Below are 12,268 nucleotides of genomic sequence, written 5' to 3' on the forward strand. Positions count from 1 at the left end.
CCACAGCCAGCATAGTGACCACATACAATCAGTTCCACAGCCAGCATAGTGACCACATACAATCAGTTCCACAGCCAGCATAGTGACCACATACAATCAGTTCCACAGCCAGCATAGTGACCACATACAATCAGTTCCACAGCCAGCATAGTGGCCACATACAATCAGTTCCACGGCCAGCATAGTGACCACATACAATCAGTTCCATCGCCAGCATAGTGGCCACATACAATCAGTTCCACAGCCAGCATAGTGACCACATATAATCAGTTCCACAGCCAGCATAGTGACCACATACAATCAGTTCCACAGCCAGCGTAGTGACCACATACAATCAGTTCCACAGCCAGCATAGTGACCACATACAATCAGTTCCACAGCCAGCATAGTGACCACATACAATCAGTTCCACAGCCAGCATAGTGACCACATAATATCAGTTCCATAGCCAGCATAGTGACCACATACAAACAGTTCCACAGCCAGCTAAGAGACCACATTCAATCAGTTTCATGGCCAGCTTAGTGACCACATACAATCAGTTCCACAGCCAGCATAGTGACCACATACAATCAGTTCCACAGCCAGAATAGTGACCACATACAATCAGTTTCATGGCCAGCTTAGTGACCACATACAATCAGTTCCACAGCCAGCATAGTGACCACATACAATCAATTTCATGGCCAGCTTAGAGCACATTGAAAACATATAATAAGTTTCATTGCCAGCTTAGAGACCACATACAATCAGTTTTATGGACAGCATGTCTGAATACATATAATCAGTTTTATTGCATACTGTATGGGGATGTTTGTGATTTTGGTAAAATTAATCCAAAATCTCCAGTTACATTTATTATTGCCCAACCTGAATATTCTTGTTTACACCCCAAGACGCATGCAATGTAAAACATATCTTCCCCTTTAACATTTAGACAGGCAATGCAAAATATATCCTTGATAGAAGATAACATTTACAAGTAATTTGTGTAATTTAATATTCTCAATGCTGACATAAAATACCTGATATACTTACCTTGAGAAAATATGTAAAGATTATTCAATAGGAATTTAGCCAAACTAAAATTTATAACATGATCAATGAAATGACAGGAAATAAATGTATTGAAAAGAAAACTATAAACTGACTGATAAATCAAGTGCTGCATGCCTATTCACGTTATGACTATGCCCTGTAGAGTATAATATACAAATGTAATAAACATGTCAATATTAAATGATTACCTTGTGATATTAAAGGGACCTTTTCACAGATTTTGGCAGATATTGAAGTTTGTCATTAAATGCTTTATATTGATATTTGTAAACATTGGATCTAAAAAGCTCCAGTAAAAAGCAAGAATAAAATTAAAAAAAGAAAAAAAAGTAACTCTCAATTGGGCTCAAACCATTGACCCAAGGAGTAAAAGTCTACCACTTAGACCAATTGGCCATCCGTGCTCATATTTTTATCAGCAATCCTCGTACTGTCACAAAATATAACGACAACAACAGAACTCTCCAAATTATTCAATTGTTTCGCGCTGCAATGCTTTATAATTTTCCGGTTTTTAAATCGTCGAAAGATGCATATAATGGATATTTAAGAGCATGGTAAATGTCCAGTATTACTGTTTCCTCACGAATATCATAACTACAACAAAAAATTGCAAAGCCGAAAAAATAATAATTTATTTGTCAATTTACCAAAACGTGAAAAGGTCCCTTTAAAAACACTTTTACCAAACTTCTTACACTTAACTGTTTGACAAACCTGCCCATCTAAACTGTAAGTGTTGATATTGATTTCGCCAAACTAAAAACGGCAATGGGCATACCTCTTCTGTCAACATTTGTTGGATGTTTAACTTTTTACATTGTAATATAAAAAACACTTTAGATGTTTCAGTATTTGGCAGAAAATTGACCAATAAAAAAGGGACAAAGAGGATGAGACATATTTTTAACCCTTTGCATGCTGGGAAATTTGTCGCCTGCTTAAATGTCATCTGCTGAATTTCTAAAATTAGCATTTTCTTCGATTTTTTTCAAAGAATACTATCAGAATAGCAAACAGTTTGGATCCTGATGAGACGCCACGTTCTGTGGCGTCTCATCTGGATCCAAACTGTTTGCAAAGGCCTTTAAAATTCGGTTCCCGCACTGAAAGGGTTAAAGGTTGGGCCTAGTGGAAGATGCAACCACAGGTTGGGTCATACAAATGGAAGGTCCCCTCCCATGCTTTTCTGCTTAACTTTAATCCCTTAGAATAAAAAGACCATTTTTTATCATGCCGAACCTGCTATATTAGATAACACTAGGGAAGTAACACGTTTTTCTGTTCGTCATACCTTTACAATGCCATTTTCATAATGCCATTAAATTTAATAATCCCTCTTCACTCTTCATTTTTGGCAAGAATTAATATGTTTTATGATGCTGTTCGTTGTTTATCAAGATGTAATGAGAACTTACGCTTAATATTTGTAAAATATTATTTTAGCTGTTTTAGATGCTTTGTGTATTGAGTGTATACTACATCTTGGCAACATATTATTTGTCGTTTTGAATCTAATTCATTTTTACCAAAAATAAAGACTTTATAGTTGATTCCAAGTAATATGTGCTACCTAAATACATTAACTAATATAAATGTCTACTAACCAGATATCAACAAGAGCTGTCACCATAGGACTTATGCCCCCTATAAACGCTTGACAGAAGTTATGAGCTTTTCGAAACCTAAACACAGATTTCGAAACCTAAACACAGACCCTAAGTTCCAAGGTCAAGGTCACAGGGGTCAAAATTTTTGTGCGTATGGAAAGGCTTTGTCCATATACACATGCATACCAAATATAATGGTTATATCTCAAGGGACATAGAAGAAATGACCATTTTTCGAAACCTAAATGCAGATTTTGAAACCTAAACGGGGACCCTAAGTTCAAGGTCAAGGTCACAGGGGTCGAAATTTGTGTGTGTATGGAAAGGCCTTGTCCATATACACATGCATACCAAATATGAAGGTTATATCTCAAGGGATATAGAAGTTATGAGCATTTTTCGAAACCTAAACACCGATTTCGAAACCTAAACGCGGACCCTAAGTTCAACATCAAGGTCACAGGGGTCAAAATTTTTGTGCGTATGGAAAGGCCTTGTCCATATACACATGCATACCAAATGTGTACCTACCGGGGGCATAAAAATTATAAGGCTGATGTTAGCGTGGAGGTACATCATCATCATATGTATGATAAAGAGAAATGTCATTTTCTAAAATTTAGAACTGTTTAAATTTGATACCAGCTTATTAAGTTGTGTGTACAAATGCTTATGTAATTATTCAATAAATGTTTAAGTTTATCTTAAAATTTTCATTAACAAATGTCTAAATAGAATACTTTGTGATTGTGTAAAACAGTAATAAAATATATATTATTCAAAATATATATGATTAATATATGACATTATATTTATTTAAAAAGTATTTTTAACAAATTAATGTCAAAATGTAGAATTATAAATGTCTACAGTGCCTTACCTACTGTGTGGTTAATATAATATGGTTTAAAGATATTTAAGACACAGAGTATAACATTTAGATCAACATAATTTTATTAAAACTTTTATTTAATTACATATAATTTACAAATCATGCTGAATATTTATACATGAAGATGAAAAATAAATATGTTTATTGAGATCATTTCTGAGACTTCATTTTTTTTTCTCAATTACTTCCCAAATTATGTGAACAACTCTACAATCTCATGGCTTATTAATCCTTTCTCCACCTCTTGTTTGAGATGCATAAGTACAAGACACAACTTCTGAGAAGGTACATTGATATTTCTATCAGCATAATGAGCATACATGTGTATGCATTAAAAGACCTTTCTGGCTCCCAATCATCAATGTACAAGAAATACATCTTTATTAATTATAGTTAAATGATTAATTATAGTTAATCATTCTGGTATGCAAGATATACAATCAGGGCTTTTTTCCTTCTTTGGGACCCGCCGAAAAACGGCCCTTTCCCCTTGGATTTTATTTCCCCTCAGCAGGTAAATTTTCCCCCAGACTTCATTTTTTTCCCCTAAAAAAAATAAAAACATTTTTTTTTAACTTTAAATACATAAGTTTACCTGATCCAGTGTAGAAAATATAATATATTGCATAATTAAATTATCTGTTGTGTTGCCTTGAATTTGTTTTAAAAACAGCAAAATATGTTACATTAATTATTTAAGACTTTCCTTATTTTCCCCAAAATCCGGCGTTTCGCATGATTTTTTCCCCAAAATCCGGCATTTCGCACGATTTTTTTCCCCTCAAAAAAGGCCATGCCCTTTCCCCAAAATCAGATAAAAACTCCTGATACAATACTCAACAAATTGTTTTGTTATTGAAACAATGCAATTAGATTGTATGAATTCTATGCAAGGAAACCAAACAAGTAAATGATGTATATTTGAACAGTGAAAAAACTAACAGAATTGTTTATATGTAATTTACCATTTTAAAAGGAAAATATGCTGATCTTATACATATATTGTTCATATCCACATTGTTTGTGACAAAAAAAAACTTTATTTAATACAATTTTGCGTGGTTCATACAGGTAAATTTTCCCCCAGACTTCATTTTTTTCCCCTAAAAAAAATAAAAACATTTTTTTTTAACTTTAAATACATAAGTTTACCTGATCCAGTGTAGAAAATATAATATATTGCATAATTAAATTATCTGTTGTGTTGCCTTGAATTTGTTTTAAAAACAGCAAAATATGTTACATTAATTATTTAAGACTTTCCTTATTTTCCCCAAAAACCGACGTTTCGCATGATTTTTTTCCCCAAAATCCGGCATTTCGCACGATTTTTTTCCCCTCAAAAAAGGCCATGCCCTTTCCCCAAAATCAGATAAAAACTCCTGATACAATACTCAACAAATTGTTTTGTTATTGAAACAATGCAATTAGATTGTATGAATTCTATGCAAGAAAACCAAACAAGTAAATGATGTATATTTGAACAGTGAAAAAACTAACAGAATTGTTTATATGTAATTTACCATTTTAAAAGGAAAATATGCTGATCTTATACATATATTGTTCATATCCACATTGTTTGTGACAAAAAAAAACTTTATTTAATACAATTTTGCATGGTTCATACAGATAATAAATTTAAGGGTCTTCATAAATGATATCAGCAGATATTAGTAACATCATGTGACATTTGTGATTGTCATTCGTCTTAGAATAAACTCTACAAACAAAATGTATATAATATGTTAATATTAATTTAATAATAATTGTTATGCAGCTGAAATGATATAATCAAGTTTACAAATGATGACTTTCTCAAAGTCTTTTCAAATATCTGAATATTTGTAGATGTCAGACTACAACTTTGATTTTAACAATTAACAATAAGTATCATTGTTTTAAGATATTTCTTGCATAATTTGTACCACAGGAAACTTTTCAATAAAAATGAGAGGGGTGGAAGAAATAAATAAAACTTTGAATATAAATGGAAAAAGAACTCATTATTCTTTTTAATAATTTTCAATACCATGAAAAATGTTAACATTTGTGACAGAGAACATGATACATTACAGAAATATATGTTTAAACTTTAACTCAGAATTTTGAAACACTAAAACTACTCTAGATTTCACTTTATCTTTCAAATATATATGTTTTAATTTGAATGTAACCAAAGAAAGAGCATAAACAGATCATTTAGACTTGAGTAATTAATTAAAACATGTAAAATGGTTTGTTTTTCATTGTTGTCGAAAAAGATGTTTCATTAACCCAAGTTTTAAATATTTTTTCATGATTTAAAGAGTTATAATCAATTTTTAAAATACTTTTTTACATTTGTTAGAGCATAAATTCTATTTTAACTAAAATAGCAGGTTTTCGGGTGAAATAAGACTGAACTTCACAAATCTTTTGAAAAGTGATTTTTATTTTTAGTTGCATATGTTGGCATTAAGGCTAAATTTTGGTTTATAAGCATAAGTCAAAAGATAATTGCAAATGTCAAATTAATGTTTAACATGAAAACATACAAATATAAACAACATTAATAAAAACAAAAAAATCCATATATGATATCCATTAAAATCATATCGTAAATCATCGATATCATTTATCGTCTGGCATTAAAATAATCATCGATTGTGCATTGTCATCAATAATGTCAACAATGTATACATGCACAGAAAATTGTCACATTCAGGGAAAAAGTGAATTTACTTACGTTCCAAGCGTTTCCTTTAAATCATATTTCTTTTTAATATCACAGTCTTTTCCTTTTTCTTTCTTGTCACTGTCGCCTTTACGTCCAAAAAGCGGCATTGTAAATGTCTTTTATTATTATTTATTTTCCATCAAATTGTTCTACCCACAACATGTATTTCAGGTTGACAATTGGATCAATAATCGTGTCGTCACAATATAGCGCGCACCTGTTTACATATATTAACAACAAAGGGAAGCAACTGTGCTGAAAATATATTTGCGCGAACATTTGAACATATTATTTCAGTACACTTTATAAAATAAACTTTTGTCAGGGTTTAAATTTCAATGCTTCAGGGTTTAAATTTCAATGCTTTTGATAAATACTTTTGTTTAATATCTTGATATAAATTTGTCCTTCATTTTTTAAACAAAACACTCCACATGTTCATCTTGATTGCAAATTGTCTTTATTGTCAAGATACCTACCCCTTACTCTCAAAGTATCGGTCCTCCCCATAGTATCAGGCCCGTACCCAGGCACTGGGCCCAGGGGCCCGGGCCCCCCCAGCTGGCTGTCGAGTTATGATTTTTTAATAAAGGGCCTACTGCAAATTTTCTCACATGAAACAGGGACCTATACAAACATTTTTTATTGTATAGGTCCCTGCATGAAAGAGCCCAAAGTACACTTCCCTGCAATACAAATGTGCAGATGTGTTTTATTGCCCCTGATACACAAGGGGATTAGCGCTAATTTACTCGCCAGTGAAGATAAGCCCCTAGGCATTGTTTTCTTATCACCTTGTACAAACATCCCCGATCTGTCAATTACCCATTGTGCTCAATGCTTCATCTTTTGATGGTGGGTGTAACACGTCGTTTGATTGGACAAGGAAAGAGAAACAGCGAATGGATGAAACTGATACAGTAGGTCGTAGGTCTGAACGATAATAGTGTTTTCTCTTTTGAATTCAAACCTCCTCTAGAGTCTTGCTTATTAAACATTTCTGTGAAAACTGTCTTGTAGATGATAAACATTTTATAATGAATTTACTTTGAAATTTTATATAGAGGAGGTTTGATTTCAAAGAGAAAATACTAGTAGGTTATATGGCAGTTTCTGACATATTACCATAGTAGTATTTTCTCTTTGAAATCAAACCACCTCTACAGTCATACTTTATGTTAACTTTCATAATAAAGGTTTTTTAGTTTCAAAGGATGCTTAAACTTCTTTATAAAGTGTAATACATTTCTGAAATCTAAAGCTTTAAACATGTGTGTGAATTTCACACCAAGGGGTCGTTGATAAAGCATGTCACGTTTTTTTTTTTTACCATTTTTACCTCGGCATGTCACAAACTGTAATAAAATCTTGGACCCCCTTCCCTAAAGTACGTCACAAACTCACACTTTAAAACATTTTTTTTTAAATTAATACTTAATTTAAATTTAATCTAAAACTCAATTCACTATTAAACCGTATTAAAATTTCACTTACCGGTAAAAGAACTTTCACATTACAGGCTTTAATAACTGTAGGGTTGTTACGATGAGCAGTATGAATATTTATCCACGTGTTAACCTCTAATAAAAACGAAATTATAATTTAGATTTTCTTTCAACCCTTTACTAACTAAAAATGGAACAGTCCAATTATTTCGTCATTGAAATCTGTGTGGAGGTTGTGCCTATTGAATAAGCCGGCCCAGCCAAGTTGCCTATTGAACATTCGAACAACAGAATCAGGAGATACGCAATTCGCCTTATTTTGACATAAAACTAATTCAAATGTTTCACAATTTTTTGAAAATTATTTTTAAATTCTACTGAAGAAATAATAAATAAATTATACATTTTTTTTTAAATGAATGTGTGAAATCACACATGGCCTGACTCCCCTCCCACATGTCACAAACTGTCACTTTCTCACTCACCCTCCCCCCACCTTGAGCGTGACAAACTTTATGGACGGCCCGTAATGGTTAAAGCTTTAGACTTCAGAAAGGTGCTGATTTACATGTTATATATTCATAAATTTATAACACAACATATGTTTCTATATGCATTAAAATTCACCTTGAACAGTGCCTAATAAAAAAATCTATTCTGGAGGGGTTGCCCCTCCCGCACCCTCCCCGTTTGGGCCCCCCAGTAAACATTTCCTGGGTACGGCCCTGAGTATCGTACCTTTAACGAAAAACCTTCACTTAGTGCAAGAGGTTCGTTAATCCAATAAGTTACTTGTTTAGAACAAGAACATGCGCATAGTAAACAATCTTAGCAACGAATCAGAAGGGTCGATACCGAATACTATTTAAGGGACCTGAGTCTAGCCAAGACTTTGTCGGGCTACCTATGTAGCCGGATCGAGCCCATAGAAAGCCAAGTACCAGCTCAGACCACGATACTAGCCGGTCATAATACAATAACACATATGATTGCTGCCATTGTTACCACATATATTATAACCAGAAACATTAAAGTGCGCGCCCTCCCTAATACCAAATACACTATTAATACCTCAAACTCAGCCTTTCTCTTCTTTCGTCAAGTAAATGATCTATCAAAACTAGTCTGGCCCTTACAACACCACAGTGCCACAGACACACAACTCTGCAAGAAGAAAGAATGTATCCTAAAATTGTCTATGCCCCCAATGAAATAGTCATCTCGGTCCAATCACACACACTCAGTCCCTTTCTACTATCGTCAAGTACATGATCTTTCAAAAATCTAGTCTGACCCTCACAACACCATACAAACAATATCCATAAAAGCAACAGAGAGAGCCCACGTCAATATAAAAAGGTAGCAGAATTATATTTGAACCAATACTAACACCATGTACTAATATGTCCTCCGCGAGGGACGTTAAAAGGGGGTACAGTGTATCGGTGCTAAATACCGGGCACTTAAAAGAACCAGGGGCGCCTCTAGAATTGGGGCGTTTCCTGTATCCTGCTCGAAACCCCACTAACACCTCTCTTGGGACGGAGAGCACAACAAACACACATAGATAAACAAAAACTAAAAGCTAGACCATAAACTATAATACCATGAGTTCTACAACATAATATCAATCATAAGCAAAATCATAAAACATATGCTATAACAACGGCATTGTTAGATCAGTTCCTAGTACTTTACCTATCCAATTATAATAGCAAACATAACGTAAATGTAAAATAAATACAGCCCAGCTTGATGCATGGTCTGGATATTTGGCAGGCGGGTGGGAAAGAACGATGGTGACTCCGGGTGTGGCTTTGGGAAACCCCTTGGTCGGTTCTTGGCTGATCTGTTGTCGCGCGCAGCAAGAGGGTGGATGGGGGTGCTTGTCTCGGGGGCTCCAGCGGTTGGGGGCTCGGGGCGGGGCCGTATGCGGGCGCGGGGTGGGGGGGGGGCTCGGGCTCGCTCGGCGTGGGTGCGCTTGTGCGTGGGCGGCGTGCTCTGTTCTCTGGGAACTGAAACGAGATACAGCCTTCTACGACTGACCGATAGACGCAAGCAACCGACAAACTCCTCCTCTTCCGCTCCAGACAAATGCACAACAATCATATACCACATACTATACACAACCATCTACAGATCACCACCACGGGACCCGAAACACACATGTGTGGCACTCGCATACACATCACTCGTTATGAGTGGTGTGTGTGTGAGTGTTGTATGTGTGTGTTCTGGGTCTTATTTTCCGGGCGATGATGGGGTGTGGGTCGTGTTGAGTGTCTTGTATATGAGTAGAGTACGGGACGCTCCGCGTGATCCGCACCGCATCATCACCACACGGTACAGGGCACATTAAGGTCTCATTGGCCAGCGTGCACTGAACTTTCTTAAAAATAAAAACCATTGACGAATACACGGGCAGCCGGGGTAAATTTGACCTACTTCGGCCCAAAATTAATCTTTCTCCTCTGAAAGGTCACAGGGGCAGGTCCATCTAAAATGACTCCGTGAAGGGGCGTGGGACCTGTATATTACTCAGAACAACAATAACAACCAGTACTTTGTCAAAACAATGCCGATTTAAATGCAGTTTTTTGTTTTTATGTCTAAAAACACATTTTACTTTAGATTGACATGTAACACATGTACGTTTTTGTATTTGTCCACTTCCAAAATTCGTATTTGTTTATTAAGATACTACGGATAGACATGCTACATGTATGAGATCACGCTCCAAATTCTCACAGTATGCAGCCTCAGGTGAAGATTACGGAATCCGGATAGTGCCATCTATAATCTCGCTCTTCTTTCATCAAGGGCGACACACGACACACGAAGCGATACACGATATTTTGCCCGACAGTTACGGCGACGCACGATATTTTGCGCGACAGTCGCGGCGACGCACGATATTTTGCGCGGTACACGAAGCGACGCGAGAAAATCTACCACGAAATATCGCCTTTGTGAAGGTAGCCCAAATGGCGACATATCGTGTTAAATATCGCGTGTCGCTTCGTGTATCGCACAAAATATCGTGCGTCGCCGCGACTGTCGCGCACAATATCGTGAGTCGCCGCGACTGTCGCGCAAAATATCGTGTATTACTTCGTATGTCGTGTCTCGCGTTCAAAGGGCACGAAAAAGGAAACACGAAGCGACGCGCGATATTTTGCGCGACACACAATATCGCCCATATTATTATAATCTTGTGTATCGCTGTCTAATTTCAGACCGCGACACACGACACACGAAGCGATACTCAATATTTTGCGCGATACAAGAAGCGACACGCGATATTTGTACTATTCAAATATCGCTGTAATATTATCGCCTGTCGATTGTCGCGTTTTTTAACGGCGTTACAGTAATTTTTAACCATTTATTATCAATATGGCTGCCTTTTTTTTAAATATCCCCTTTAAGTCTCTCTTGATTTTTTGAAAACGCGACAGTCGACAGGCGATTTATCACTAGCACTATTCTCGCGCGTCGCTTTGTGTATCGCGCAAAATATCGTGCGTCACCGCGACTGTCGCGCAAAATATCGTGCGTCGCCGCAACTATCACGCAAAATATCGTGTATCGCTGTGTCGTGTGTCGCCCTTGATGAAAGAAGGGCGAGATTATAGATGGCACTATCCGGATTCCGTAGCAGATGGACCTCATTAACTTTAAAATACACACAATATCTTAAGAAAAAATTATGATCCGTTGTTTTACTTAACATGTGGTTGACTTCAACACCTGAGCATTGTTGATTTATTGAACTATTTAATAATACACCCTGAGGTTTCACACAATTGGAGATTACAAAAGCTTTAATGTGGCAAAAATAAAAAGATGATGATTGACACAACTTTCATAAGATTATACATGTGCAGGGGCGGTCCAGGATTTCTGGTTGGGGAGGCGGGATATTGAACGATTGCTGGGGGTCCAGGGGCCGCTAGAGTAATGCATTGTTTTGAATTAAAATCGTACTTTCAGTTTAGAAATGTTGTGTACAAAAAAAGGAGAAGAAAATGAGTTTAAATAGATGATTTAGATCTAGTTTAGTGTGAAACATCAAATAAATTGACGGAACCGCCTATCCGCCTATGCATGTGGATTACTTTATTAGATCTCCTCAATATGCTCACGTTTCCGCCAAATTTGTGATCGAGTTAAGTACAATGTCCTTAGAGAAAGATCATGATTTTCAAAAGGTACATGGGTGCTGCACGAAATGCGCAGGGTGGAGAGTCGTACTAGTATAGTGATATTTTATAATTATTACGTCAATCAAAGGAAGTCATAAGTCAAACACTTGTTATTTAAGTTTTTTAAACATAGTTTATTCGTTTGCCGTTTAAAGTTTGTATAAATGTCATGAATTCCAAGGATTTTCACATGTTTGGATTTCACAAGTCAGAAGGTCATCTATTTCTAACAAGTTATTTCTCTATGTATTACATGGGTGACTGAATACACTAGTCTACATTTGAGGTACTTCTACATATGTGATTGAGATACTTCTTAAGGTGTGTTTGCGGTAATTATA

The 12,268-nt window shown here is 35.8% G+C and overlaps 1 protein-coding gene across 1 annotated transcript in view; it reads right to left on the reverse strand.

Moving 5' to 3' along the window:
- LOC127880959 (calcium/calmodulin-dependent protein kinase type 1-like) overlaps window positions 1-6,476 on the reverse strand; it is an 82,620-nt gene extending 76,144 nt beyond the window's left edge. Inside the window, exon 1 of the mRNA XM_052428477.1 lies at window positions 6,287-6,476. Coding sequence (XP_052284437.1) covers window positions 6,287-6,384 — 98 coding nt within the window. The 5' untranslated portion in view covers window positions 6,385-6,476. The remainder of the gene's footprint in view (window positions 1-6,286) is intronic.
- Between the last annotated feature and the right edge of the window lie 5,792 nt (window positions 6,477-12,268).

The sequence above is a fragment of the Dreissena polymorpha genome, chromosome 5 (assembly GCF_020536995.1).
Source record: "Dreissena polymorpha isolate Duluth1 chromosome 5, UMN_Dpol_1.0, whole genome shotgun sequence".
Taxonomy (NCBI): Eukaryota; Metazoa; Mollusca; class Bivalvia; order Myida; family Dreissenidae; genus Dreissena; species Dreissena polymorpha.